This window comes from Phaethon lepturus, unplaced genomic scaffold (genome assembly GCF_000687285.1).
Source record: "Phaethon lepturus isolate BGI_N335 unplaced genomic scaffold, ASM68728v1 scaffold1199, whole genome shotgun sequence".
Lineage (NCBI taxonomy): Eukaryota > Metazoa > Chordata > Aves > Phaethontiformes > Phaethontidae > Phaethon > Phaethon lepturus.
This window is the reverse complement of record NW_010563972.1, coordinates 6,105-20,549: the sequence shown is the minus strand read 5'-3', so window position 1 is coordinate 20,549 and position 14,445 is coordinate 6,105. Positions and strand designations below refer to the sequence as shown.

The 14,445-nt window shown below is 37.9% G+C and overlaps 1 protein-coding gene across 1 annotated transcript in view; it reads right to left on the bottom strand.

The window, feature by feature from the left end:
• The window catches only part of RIF1 (replication timing regulatory factor 1), a gene marked incomplete at its 5' end in the record, with an annotated part of 35,142 nt that overhangs the window by 15,826 nt on the left and 4,871 nt on the right, over positions 1 to 14,445 (bottom strand). Inside the window, 13 exons of the mRNA XM_010294694.1 lie at positions 29 to 136; positions 1,147 to 1,327; positions 1,439 to 1,512; positions 2,617 to 2,703; positions 3,120 to 3,220; positions 4,142 to 4,204; positions 4,447 to 4,557; positions 4,803 to 4,976; positions 6,037 to 6,157; positions 6,960 to 7,111; positions 8,406 to 8,544; positions 8,652 to 8,744; positions 11,344 to 11,533. Of these exons, the coding sequence (XP_010292996.1) occupies positions 29 to 136; positions 1,147 to 1,327; positions 1,439 to 1,512; positions 2,617 to 2,703; positions 3,120 to 3,220; positions 4,142 to 4,204; positions 4,447 to 4,557; positions 4,803 to 4,976; positions 6,037 to 6,157; positions 6,960 to 7,111; positions 8,406 to 8,544; positions 8,652 to 8,744; positions 11,344 to 11,533 (1,594 nt within the window). The remainder of the gene's footprint in view (positions 1 to 28; positions 137 to 1,146; positions 1,328 to 1,438; positions 1,513 to 2,616; positions 2,704 to 3,119; positions 3,221 to 4,141; positions 4,205 to 4,446; positions 4,558 to 4,802; positions 4,977 to 6,036; positions 6,158 to 6,959; positions 7,112 to 8,405; positions 8,545 to 8,651; positions 8,745 to 11,343; positions 11,534 to 14,445) is intronic.

The following is a 14,445-nucleotide window of genomic DNA, read 5'->3' as shown; positions in this document are numbered from 1 at the left end:
CTAATCAACATTATGCATTCACTGTTACCTGGGGAAATTCCTGAATGGGGAAGATATGTGATACTGGTAGCAACAATGCACTATAAACAGCATTGAAGTTGTGTTCCAGTGCATCGCCTTGATTTACTTCATTAGTCTGCAATGAAACAACAATTTTCTTGTTAAGGAAGCTGCAAAATTTAGATGACAAATAAGGCTGTTCTGAATACATATATTTTGGACATAAAATCTGTGCAAGCTAAATTGCCAGCAGCATTTTGAAATTAGCTATTCTCAGTTCTTTCAAGAGCTCAAGCTGATCCTACTATTTAGGGAGATAAAAAGTACTGTTTCTTAATTCCAAAATACCTTAATTCCAAGAATAAAAACAATCAGTTAGAAAATGTCTTATGTGTTTTTTACTTATTTCAGTTGCGGTAAGTGATGACAGCAACCTACTTAAAGCACCTAAAACTTCATAAATTCTAAAGATTTTTAAGTATAATGACTATGGGGGGTCTAATTCAACAACTCCTACATCACAGCCAACGTACTTCTAGCAAGTAATGTGCAGAACCTCTTGACTATTACATTTATACGGCCTTCATTAGGGCTTACAACCAAGAAGTCTAACATTAGTAAGAAACACTGTTCCAATTACATCCTAAATGTCACAACTCAGTATTTCTTATATTTTCACATAAAGCAAACAAGCCTCTTAGTATGTAAAAGTTAAGAGGTCCTGAAGGGCAAGCTTCCATCCTTTGTAGCAGCAAGACTATGCTGAGGAGTGAAGGACTGAGGTACATCTATAAACATGTTTATAATCCTGAAAAGGGAAAAGAACATTCCCAACACTATACTGGACGCTGTACTTAAGAATGATCATTCTTACTGACTGAAATCACTTTAAACCACACTTTGGATCACTACTCCAGTACTGCCCTTCATCCTACCTCACTGCAAATGTTCATACTCCAGTTAGGGACTTCTTAAAAAAAATGCTGCAACACATTCCAGTTTCACAAATACTACCAAGGCTTATGTAATTCTACCATCACTTCGAGACATGCAATTCTTAAAAATACATTAAAGATCAGCACAAAGTTTTCCTGTGTTTTTTCTTGGGAGGCAGGAATGGGGAAGAGAACAAAAAAGCCACTATACCCGATTAATCCATTCGGTTAGTGGATTAACAACCACACTCCACATTCTCCAAAGATGCTCCTTATTTTCCACTTGCTTTGCGCTCTTCTTAATAATGGAGATTACAGATTCACTGAAAGCCAGTGGGGATGTTGGCCCAGACAAAACATAACCCACGAGCGTCTCTAGAATTACAAAGAATCTAGGGAAGAAAGTTACATAGGTAAGATATTTTTTTCAGCTCCCGTTAAGAAAAACTTTTATAAAGTCTTAAAATATGGGAAGCTTGTTATAAGCAAACACCACTACATACCTCTCATCTGTTACACAGCATTCCAAGAGGTTATCGTGGAAAGGCAGTTGAATTAAGAACAGAGCTGGTGTTCCCTTGTAAGAGAAATTTAAGAGGTCAAAACAACATATACATTGATGAAACGAAATGGTGGCCTCACATGTGTATCTATATACTGTATTTAACTCTAAGCTAGAAATTTGCAATTATTAGAAATTGTCAAAAATTGTCAATTCTAATACTTCATAATAAAAAGGAGAGGCAAAGCTGGAAACCTAAGGTTCTGCTAGATCCTGGTGCTTCAGCAAATACCAATTACACTATACTTGAAGCAAAAAACCTTTCTGTTTAAAAGACTGTGAGTATTATAGTACTTAGTCATTACTGCCTTGAAATTACACACAACACGATAAGATAGGTGTATGTAATGCAATCAATGCATATTGTGAAACCCAGAACAAGATGGAGCAACCCAAGATCGGCTTATTTCAAGGTTTCAGCAAGATGTCCTTTGGACAACCTATGTTAAAATCTTTCATGAGTATTTCAGGTTTGCTGATGTTAAAGCGTTTACAAAATGCATTTAATACCCACCAATTAAAGCTTCAACCACCTTAATAAAGTTCTGAACCTTGTACCCAAGTCAGAAAAAGCCTCCAAATGTAAACAAAACACACAGGATAAAAAGCTGGGACGCATTTTCAGAGTGGAGCTCTTAAACCAATTCTCGTGGACAAAATTTTATACTACTCACTTGAGTTGAAGCATTTGCTTGCTCTGCTATGCTTAGGTCTTCTCTCACAGATACCTGTCTGCTTTTAAAAGCCTCCAAACAAATTGTACTGGCTAATAATGTAAAAGTTTAGCTACTTTCATAGGCTAGAAAGCTCTGTCTCCACTACTGCAAAATAAACAGGTTGCCCCCTATCTACTGGTGGATGTAGAAGAGCTGATCATCATCCAATCTGAAGTCTCTAAACAACCCTTCACTATTACAGTACTTTAAGATATCCCTTTTTAGCTATCAATGGTTAAATTACCATCAGAAGTGAGAGTCTGCATTCTGGAACACAGAATAAAACAGGTTCCTGAAGGATCTGGTTCTAATGACTTATGAAGTGCTCTGTACATTTGTGCAAGCAGGACATCCTAATGCATTTCAGCATAAAGGCAAAGTTCTGGAATGAAGTCAGACTTACATTTAAAAGATCCATATCAGCAACCTGATAAGCTGGTGATCCCAACACTTTTGGAGGCAATTCCTTAACGGTAATATCAATAAGGGACTAAGTAGGGAAAAAGAAGAACACATATGTATGTATTTTTTTCCTCAGGGCTCAAATACTTTAAGTAACACCACACATAAAAGCAAAATTGTAACAATTGCTTCCCCTTAGTAAAAAGAAAAAAATCCACTGTGAAAGTAGCTGTCCTTTGAAGCAGAAGGTTCTGGTAGGAGAACCATGTACCCAATTCTGTGAACATTGCTGATAAATCTAAAAAACACTACTTAAGGAAAGAAACCCTTAAGCAACACTATGCCATCTGATGAGAACTGCATAACGTATAGCTGACACCAAAAAAGTTGTCTCTTTTAAAGAGGCTATTCTGGTAAGTTAGATGCAAAAGGCTGCCACCAATCACAATCCAGACCATCAGAAAGAAACTACCTTTGAAAAACAGACAAATCCACCCAACTTACCAGTATTTTCTGCACAGGGAGAGAATTTGATCTAACAGTGTTTTTTAAGGCCTGGAGCAACATAGTCAGTATTTCTGACCCTTGCTTTTCTTTCTTATTTCCTGCAATAAAGCATATTTACACTTAGAGCAGAACAAAGCAGTGGTCACTCTGACCATCATTTAAAATTTAATTATAATGTACTGTAAGATAGAAAAAAGTCTATGTATATTTATAAACATATACAAAATACTTATTAGATTCAGATACACTGTTTTTCAGAGCAGAGACTTGGTCTCGGAAAAAATCCAACCCTACATTTTATTAGTGAAATGGAAACACCTTTGTATCATTAACAACCTTAACTGAAATGCTAAAAGAAGTTGTGGGACTTCGCACTCATCCAAGCAACACACTTCATTTCTCTTATGCTTTGCAGTTAGATCTTTCAATATAATAGATTTCATTATTAAGAATATTCTGGACTTTCAAAGCCTTTACAGAGTAATGAGCACTTTTTTAAAAAAAACAGGAAACAACTTCTATGCATCTGTAAAGACACTATACTATGAAATAAAAAGTAATTAGAAAAGGTAGCCAGTCACATAACAAAGACTTTAAACTAGTTTGAGTAACACACTGAATGTCTCAATTTCTCAATACCAAAGACTTGGGTTGGGGTTATTTTTTTGGAAATTGAAAGATTTCTTCAGCAAGAAAAGCAGTTGAAGTGCTTTCTGCTACATGCAATACACCTGCAGTCATACACTGCTCTGCCTTCCCTAATAAGGCTCACTGGATCAGATCAGTATGATTTTGTATTTGTCACACAAAGATGTAGGCATCGTGAAAAATATCTGCTGTTGCTTCAAAAACAACTATCGGTGGTGCCTAAAACCAAGTTTTACAAGCAATGAAGCAAATCCTCCTTATAGTTGTAAAAAAAAAAAAAACCAACCCCCCAAAAAAACCACAAACAAAAACAAAAAGCCAAAAAAACCTAAGCGGTCAGCAATGACAAATTAAAAAGATTAACTTTTTACCTGATTCAATAGCTGTTTTTACAAATCCATTTATGTCCTTCCATATAACATTCAGCGTACAATCTACAAGATAGCGTAACATTTTTATTGTTTGCAAACAAGATCGCAGTTAAAATATAAAAACTGTGCTAAACAACAGACTTTGATGTAAGTCTGACTTACATCTGTAAAACTGACATAAGGTTTCAAACCAAATCAGAACAGTTCTATTTAATGGCAACACTGGAATATTACAGAAAGTGGTTATTTCTTCCTGCAGTTTCCCTCCCCCACTTTATTTTCCAGAAAAGAAATTAAATTCTTACCAGGAACTTCTTTTCCAATTGCAATAAAGCCATCCTGAACAGCATTTGTAAGTGTGCTGGCATGCTTACAAAAAAAAGAAGGGCTACTGATCAGTGGGTACTGGAGAGGCTCTAGGAAAACAAAAAAACATGTTCTGTAAGTCTGTTATTTCACAGTCTACTGGTAAGGTAAGCCTTAAAAATAATCAAGTATACACACGTACTTAAGAGCATTTAACAAAAACAACTTCTAATATTAAAGATGACAACAATTTTAAAAGTTTAAAGCATTTCATACTGACAGGTATCTTTAAATCCAACAAAATTGGCAATTTCAGATTATGCAAAAGTACTTCAAAAAAATATAACTCATATACCTAAACTAAGTACAAGTTTGTTTTGCTTAGCAAAATCTAAAACTTCTGGTCCCATCAAGAAGTGAAGCAGCATTTCAATTCCCAAAAGCTGAATGGACGGAATCACGACCACTCCTGCTGTACTAGAATTCAAGTTCATCCTTGGTGTGACTGGACTTGCAAATGGGTAAGGACCTAAATAGGGGAGAAAAATTACATTGTCTCATTTCACCTGCAATCAAGTGAAAGGGAAGATCCAACAGACAAAAATCCCAAAGTTAACATGAAAAGAACAAATCATAGAATAGCACTGGCTAAAAGGGACCTCTAACAGCCAGATATCTAGCATGTACTCCTATTAAGTAGGGTTTAACATCTTACTTATAACCCTGTAATTTGAACGAATAAGTATCTTCCAAAGATTGAAAAGTCTCAGATGCCAAACTTTATTTTGGCAACAGAAGTCTCCATGGAAATTGTGATTATGGAGCAAGCTACATCCTATGCTATATACTATTTACATAGTAACTCTACTGCTATGAAAGAGTTTCCATTAGAAACTTTTAAACTGAACACAAGTTTAATAGGTCTCGTGTGCAAAGCATTTTGACCAACCTCAGTTACGATCTCGCAGAACTAAGCTGAAATTTAAAAAAAAAAAAAAAAAGAGGAACAAAGGAAGAGCTACACCTCTAAGACACTTCCACAGCTTATCTAAGGATTCTAATTGCAGCAGTCTAGACTTACACAAGCTGTGTATGCTAGGCTTTTCATACAGAAAAGAAAAAAAAAAAGAGGCAGCTCCTTATCTCAGGCATTTAGATGTAAAGCTCAGGTGCCATTTCACATGTATTCAAAGTACCAAAACTATCAGTGTATTATTATCACTGGGTTACCAGTCAGGTAGAAACTAAAAATACTATAGAAATGAGAATGGCATGTATAAAAAGCACATATATGAATACATAAAAAATTAAGTTTCAAACCAAAGCTCCCTTGCAAAAGAGAACACAATTCAGGACATTAAAACTGGTCCTCAACACAATTTGATTAGCACATTTTTGTAAACTTGAAATACTGACTACAACAGCCTAATTTTATCCACTGTAAATCACTACCTCTGAGCTCTCCAATGAACATGCAGAAAAATTACTTTTTCCAATAACTATGTATTACAAATGAAAAAGCATAACATGTTAAATAGGTTGCTTGCTGCATCTAGAATAGAGCTAGAAACAGGCTTGTACTTCAATACCTGATTTGTGTACAGGGGTTGCCAAGGCTAAACTTGGGTTGGCTGGTACACGTGAGGGAGTTCCTGGCAAGGCAGCAGAAGAATCTAGACTTAAAGTACTTTGGATTAATGGTACACAAACCTGCAAAGATATCAAACCTCAGTGAAAACAGGCATGACACATACAAGCCATAAGCCACAGAGAACCATACATTTCAAATATCGCATAGACTGTACTGTTGTTCATGGTTTCAGTTTCTGGGTACTTCTAACAGTATTTTTAAGATGCTGTATAAAATATGCATAGATACATGAATTAGGAATGGCTAAATTAAACAAAAACTCATGTTAGAATGATCCAACTGTACCATATCTAAAAGGGTATATTTTTTCTTTACTCCTGTCCCAATGTTTAATTTAATCAAATTCAGAAGCCTAATAGAAACATTATGTTCATTTCAGTTATAATGTGAGTAGTAACAACACACCTGGATCATTTTTCTCTCCATGCATCTTTCTAAATACTTTGTGATCTTTCAGAAAAGAAATCGAGGGAAAAAATCCTGCCATTTTCCTATGGCAGACTTTCCAAAGCATACACTTGCACAGTGAAAGGACAAAGCAGTCCCTATGTAACATGCCAGTGTTACTGGAGATTTTCACTGAGATGCTCACGATATGCAGGTACGCCCTCAAATCTTTTGGAACTTTAAAAAGATTGCACATATAGTCCCAAGTGCTCCTGCTGTAAATAACCCTCACACATGCACAGCACACAAATACAAAAGTCAGATTTTTGTTCCTTAAGACAGTTTTATTTTAATAATAAACTAGAGAAGGACAAAGCAGGTACAGAATAAGTTACAGTAACAAGGAGGAGACTTAGCTTCACACACATAACATAGGCTAAGTGATTATGCTATGATTATTTTCAGTTGCGTTACCTGATCAAAGTTTGCAGGCAGCTGAGGTCCCAGCCTCATGAGTAAATACCACCAGACCTCCAGTTTTGTCAGTGCCAAAGCCTCCGTTCTCACATGGATCGAGCTCAGTGGCTGCATTAGCAATTTCAGCCTTTTTGCACTGCACAATATATCTTGAAGACCAAAAAAGCATATTTTTAAGCAACAAAATTAAATAGTTAAAATCACAGAACAACGCAAAAGGACAATTTCTAAACCGTTAGGTTTTTTCCAATATATTTTAGCTTAAAATTCAATTAAGGACAATTTACAAAACTAAAATATGTAGTACATGCACCAACCTCTCAGACTATTTTACTGCTCTAATTGTTCTCCAGAACAACCCTGGATAGCAAATATTTCTTTCCAATACCAAGACTGAAATGAAATCTACTGAATGCCAACATAAACAGAAGGAAATTCACTCTTGCTTGCTATGCTAGAGTCTCCTATCTGCCACAGTAAAAGAAAAACCAAATGCTTAACATATTTCTGCATTACCACTGGATGGGAATGAATGATCTCAAATGCAGTATTCTGAGGCCGCAAATGATCCTTTACCACTGAAGTAGAACTAGTATAGCATGTCTGGACAGAAGTTTGCTCAAGCCTATGCAACTGTTCAAAGAAGAGGACAAACTTTGAGCCAGCTCAGCAGCATCAGAACTCGTCCACCTGCAATTCATAACTGCTAACAGAGACTGCTTTTACAGTATGCAATTCTTACTAGCCATACTGGAACACGCACAATGAACTGCGCCGTGGATTTGATCTTCTGATAGAATCAAATCCTTTGTTAATTAATTTATGGGAAACAATGATCAAAACACATGACCAGATAAATTAAAATGATAATTTAAGCTAAATTCAGATAAACTAAGAAATGTCCATATTTAGCTTTCTCTTTAGGATAAAGTAGTAGAGAAGGACAATCAAGGTAAAAAATAAATATTGTGTGTTTTGACACAGGCTAGACATCCAAGACTTTGTTCAGATCTCATTTATACCTTTAATGCAACTTTCTTAAAACCTCTAGAATCCTGAAACATTGCTCTTGTCCAATTAATCCACACAGTCCAAAGTAAGATGTACAGAATGTTTCATTCTCTCATTGCTCTTTGGATCAATCAAAGCATTACAAAACAAAGGTTTGTTATTTTTATTCTATTCATCTCTCCTAGCAGAAAAATTTAGAACTACTGATCAAACTGTCACTTTCCTTAAACCACAACACCTGAATTTTACTTACATTTATACACACACGGTACATTCCACTATGTGTATATACACACACCACTGTGTATGTACCACAGATATACTACGTGTATATCCAGTGGTATGTACCATAGTATTGACCACCGTTAGACAGAATATTCTCTTCCAGTTATATAAAAGTGACAGTAGTCAAAACAATTTTTTTTAATCTACCTGGATTTAAAGCAAAATTATCTATTAGACTCTTCCATGCAATGAAGGCGATTTTCTTTACCACTGGTGAGCCACTACGAAATCCAAGTTCCTCCAGTTGCAGCAATGAGTTGATAAAACTGCCACTACGATGCAGAGTCTGAAGATAAAGATGTTCAGAATCAGGATATTTATGTTGTAAAATATCCCTTCTCTAAATCTTCTCTAAAGATTCATGATTGTAAAGCCTGCTGCTTTTCTCCTTACCTTTCCCAGTAACTTGACAAAGAGAGGCCATAATTTTAAGACGTAGGTCTCATTTTTTGTAGAAAACAATTTCTGAAGTTCTGAAATTAATTTCTGCAGACAGAAAGAAACATACGTTCTACAAGAAATATATTCAAAGTATTCTAAAAACTGCATACTCATACCAATGTCTGGAGACATAACCACCCTGGAACTATGCTACCACATAGCATTCGCTGGTAAATCAGTCAGATGTTGCTACCATCTCATTACTTTCTTAGTTGAAGTTTATGGTTGGTTTCAATTATTCTGATAGTGGCAACCAACAAATCAAAATCCATTTCCTTAAATACTTGCAGCATCCCTAATTCTCAAGTCAAAACACACTGTAACCCTAAAAAACACCTTGTTTGGGTTTTTTTTGTAAACATACTTAACTTCAGCAGTGAATAAGGCAAAATAAATAAGCCTACAGTTCTGGAAGCGAAGAGGAACATGAGAAGCTTCATCAAAAAGACCAAGGGGGCTGTTGCTGAACAGGGTGGGGAATCTTTTAATGGACATGAAAAATGCTGAGGTATACTCAATGCCTTTCTTGCCTCCATCTTTACTCTCAGGCCTCCAACATCTGTCTCCCATTACCTTTGTTTCTGGGCACATAGGTACTACCCATGGTAGAGAAGAACTGAGTTGGGGACCACTTAAGTAAACTCAACACAGAAATCCATCAAACTCTACAGCATGTATCCAAAGATGCAGAAGGAGAAGGCCAACGACACAACAAGACCACACATTTTTTGAGAGGTCACTGAAACTGGTAGAGATCCCCAATCACAGGGTAGGGCAAGACAAATTTTATGCCAACTTCCAAAACAAACAAACAAAGAAAAAACAACCCGCCCAAAAAATCTAAAGAGAGGACCTGGGGGATTACAAGCTAGTCGATCTCACTTCCTTCCCTGGAAAAATTACACAGCAAATTCCAGTGGAAGCCATTTCTAGGCACACGGAAGAACAAGTTCTTAAGAACAGCCAGCATACTTTTACCACAGGCAAAACCTGCTTTTCCAACCTGACTTCTATGAGGAAATGCCTGCTTTTGCAGATGTAGGAAGTGCAGATGTTCTCCACTCCAACTTTAGCAAGGCTTTTGACACAGTATCCTCTAGTGTCCTTGTAGCCCAACTGGAGAGATACAAACTAGTTAGATTACAAGGTGTGTGGCTGAACCGTTAGCTCAAAGGTTGGTGGTTAGCCATTCAGAGCCCAGGTTATGTGTGTGATCTATGAAGGGTTGACAAGGGCTGATACAATTTAACACAATCGATGATGGGGGGGAAAGCATCCGCTGATATGCTGGAGGACAGGGCTACCATTCACAGGGATCTTCATAAGCATGAAAAATGGACTGCCTTTGAATTCTGTGAAGTTTGTGTCAAAGTCCTACACCTGGGACAGATAAACCCCATGCACTGGTACCCACTGAGGACTGGGCTATCTAACACCTCTGCAGAAAAAAGAGAGGGGGGACAAGAATTTTAAAGTTAAGTCAGGAATGTGCTCCTGCATACTGGACTGCACTAGCAAAAGCACAAGAAACAAGTCAGAAGAACTGTCCCCTCTACTTGGTACTCATCAGATCATCTCTGGAATACTGTACCAAACTTTGGGCACTGAAGTACCAGAGCTACTGGCAAACTGGAGTGAATCACAAAATCACTAAGGTTGGAAAGGACCTTCAAGATCATCAAGTCCAACCATTAATCCAGTGCCACCATGTCCCCTAAACCATGTCCTGAAGCACCACATACACACATTTTTTGAGTACTTCCACAGATGGTGACTCCACCACCTCCCTGGGCAGCCTGTTCCAATGCTTGACCACCCTCTCGGTGAAGAAATTTTTCCTAATATCCAATCTAAACCTCCCTTGGTGCAACTTGAGGCCATTTCCTCTCGTCCTGTCAGTAGTTAGAATCCAGCAGAGGGTTAGGGGCAGAGTTCATGACAGAAGAGCTAGGCTTTATTAGCTTGGGGTGGGAGGCAATATAATTGCAGTCTTCCACTACTTACAGCTGGATTGTAAGGCAGAAGGCAGATGATTCAGAGAAGTACTGAAAGAAAGGACTGGAGGCAATGGACACAAGTTTCAACTCAGCAAATCCTATTTTTACCTTGAAGGTGGTTAAGCAACAGAACGAGCTGCCCAGACAGGCTGTAGAACTTCCATCCTTTAACATATTCAAACCTCAACAGGACCAGGCCCTGAGAAATCTGCCCTTAACTTGGAAGCTAGCTCTGTTTTGATTAGGAAGCTAAGCTAGATGATGTGAGTTACTGTCACATCAAGTTCTGCTGATTCTAGTTCAATAAGCAAATTCTTTTTAAGAGATAATAAAAGTATAGTGATATTTATGTGTCAATGCTATCAAGACAGGCTTAAATGTCACTTTAAAATGATTTTCTTGATCAATGATTCTTGTCAGAAACTTAAATTTTTTAAATTTTCTTTTTTTACAGTGGTCCTATATTTACATTGCTGTTACACTGATTTTTCTGTCAAAACTACTGTCATCAAGAAGTTGCTATCAATGCACAGTAGCTTTTTACTGCCACTAGCTAGACTGTAAATAAAATTTAACCCCCCCCAACCAACCACCCTGATTACTATTCCTGTCATCTCTAGAAAAAAAGGCATAGCATTTCCACTTACTGTGGTCATTAGATGCTCAGTCACAGCCGCTACCTCCTGCTGTTTCTGGAGGAGCAGTGGCATGCCCATCTCCAGAGCAGTGGCACCTCGTAACTGCACTTTATGAGCTGAATGGACGACCAGAGGAATGATCAGTTTTGCCCACCTCACAGCCTCTTCTCCCATCTGGGCTGGAGTTTGTTCCATTAAGCTAGATCCGAAAAATAAACATAGGTATTACAAATCTCTTAACAGACATACTGCTCAGATGCTCAAAGATAATCCTAGTATCATCAATAAATGCTCTAAATCAACATATGATTTGTAGGAAACCATTCTAAACAATTTTTTTTCTTTTTCTAAATGATTGCATTTTGACAGTTCACTTAAAACTGCAGTGCTGTTTTTATTTCAGATAAGCCTCTCCAAAAGCAGAACAGACTGACAGTTACAGTTGTCCTTTCTGTTCTATCACAACTTGTTGGGCAAACAAGTTGAATTTAGAGCCTGAAAGGAACATACCATCATTTCCTTTTCAGTGACCAAGTACAAAGTTTGCACATTAACCATCCCTTGTGTGTTCCTAGCAGTCCAGACCAGCTCCGACAGGCCATATGTGCTGAAAACAATATACGCCTGCTTTTGAAAACCAACTCAAACCCTGAAGCAGCACAGGTTTGCGCAGACTCAGTGTACATTAGCCTAGTCAAGTGTTCTTATCTTATCTATTACTGAGATGTTAGAGCACAGTATAACAAACAACTCCGTATGTTTACATTATCCCACATGGAAGTCAATGAGACTTTAGAAATGGGAGTACCTGGCATGTATTCAAACCTGCCTGTAGGAACCAGCTTGTCTCTAGAAGCCATGGAATTTTGCCAAGTGTCCGCTTTGGCACACATATGTCAAATCCCCATCACTGCATCTTACAAAGGGTTGGCTGTACTAAGGAAAACTGCCGCCTTTCAAATAATTTTCTTACAGACAGAGGACAAGCACTGCTTAAAAGAATGGTTTTCCATTACATCTGTCAGAATAAGCACTGTAATACCACTGCTGTCAGTCAGACCAAGACCCAGTATCTGTTTATTTTCAGGTACAACTCTTGCTCTTAAAGACACAGTCTTTTTAATAACCACATATAAGATTATTATATATATAAAATACATTTACTAAAATGTGTAATTTTCCAGAAACAATTGTCTACTGAATCTCAGATTTGCAAAAGAGGAATTAGTGTACAATTAGACAAATGCAAGAAGTTGCTAAATACCGAGTAAATTGTAATATCCAACTTCTCTGCTACAGAAAACTGACATATTAAAATAGAGATAAAATAAGCAGATAATTACTGCATTAACTACTTCACTTTAAAATAGATTTGTGGTTCAAACCAGATGCAAAGTTTAAGACAATACTTAATAGTAAAGATACAAGCTCAACATATTTACTAATAAAGAAAGTAAATTAATACTAATTAAAGATAAAATTTGACTATTCTATCACTACTGACAAAAACACCCCCCTCCCAGTGTCAGTCCTAAAAAGGCACCTTTGGAATTAAACAGTACCCTCAACAGTGTTAGGAGAAACACGGCAGTAAATATTGTAAAGCACCAAGGAAGCATTTTTAAATATAAATCCACATAATGGCTGAGAATTTCTCAACCAGGTAGGTTCTGAAAACAAGAATGCAGAAGATAACTTGTGAAGCGCACATGAGACTTCGGCAATAATTCTAATAAGCCATTAAAATGAAAGCAATGAAAGTTTATCTTAATATTGACTACCTTCTGTGTCAGAACTGGTTGTCATATTACCGTTAATGGAATATTTTACAAATGAGGCAGTTCAGGAGAACCACTGAGAAAGAGACAGAAACAGAGATAATAGCTCATACAATTCCACTCTATTCTACTGACTAATACTGTGAGAAAACAGTCTGAAACATATTGAACAATTGTATTGGGTTTGCGCGGCAAGGGCTTGGTAGCAGAGGGGCTGCAGGGGTGGTTTCTTCCCCTGTGCCTGACAGGTCCAGCATCAGTCAGCTCCGAGACAGACCCACTAGTGGCTAAGGCTGAACCCATCAGCAATGGTGGTAGTGCCTCTGGGGTAACTTATTTAAGGAGTGGGGGGGAAAAAGGCAACAGCAATTGCAGACAGAGAGAGTGTGAGTGGAACAACTCTGCAGACACCAAGGTCAGTGAAGGAAAGCGAGAAGGTGCTCCAGGAGCCAGAGCAGAGATTCCCCAGCAGTCCACGGTGAAGACCATGGTGAGGCAGGCTGTGCCCAGCAGCCCATGGAGGGACCCCACACTGGAGCAGGGGAGGAATGTGGAGTTCTCCTCCCGCAAAGGAGGAAGCAGCAGCAGAGACAACATGTGATGAATTGACCACAACTCCTATGCCCCTGGGCCACAACAGGGGAGGAGGGAGAGAATGCAGTATACTTAAACCCAGGAAGAAAGGAGGGGGCAGGGGAAAGGTGTTTTAAGATTCAATTTATTTCTCATTACCCTACTGGGATTTGATTGGCAATAAATTAAATTCATTTTCCCCAAGTTGAGCTTGTTTTGCCCATGATGGTAATTGCTGACTGATCTCTCCCTGTCCTTAACTCAAACCCCAAGCCTTTCATTATATTTTCTCTCCCCTGTCCAGCTGAGGAGGGGAGTGATAGAAGCAGCTTTGGTGGTCACCAGGCACCCAGCCAAGGTCAACCCACCACAGTCCTTTTGGCACCAAACACATGGTGAATGAGGAATGCAAGATAAGGATAGTAATTGGGAGAAGTAATAGACAAAACCTGGACTGAACAATGTTAGTGAATCAGAACTTCCACTGTTATTCCAGTGAATTGACAACAGGTAGATCATGTCTGTAAATGTCCACTTTCTACCAGGCACCCAGCCAAGGTCAACCCACCACAGTCCTTTTGGCACCAAACACATGGTGAATGAGGAATGCAAGATAAGGATAGTAATTGGGAGAAGTAATAGACAAAACCTGGACTGAACAATGTTAGTGAATCAGAACTTCCACTGTTATTCCAGTGAATTGACAACAGGTAGATCATGTCTGTAAATGTCCACTTTCTTCAGGCATTGTGATGATATT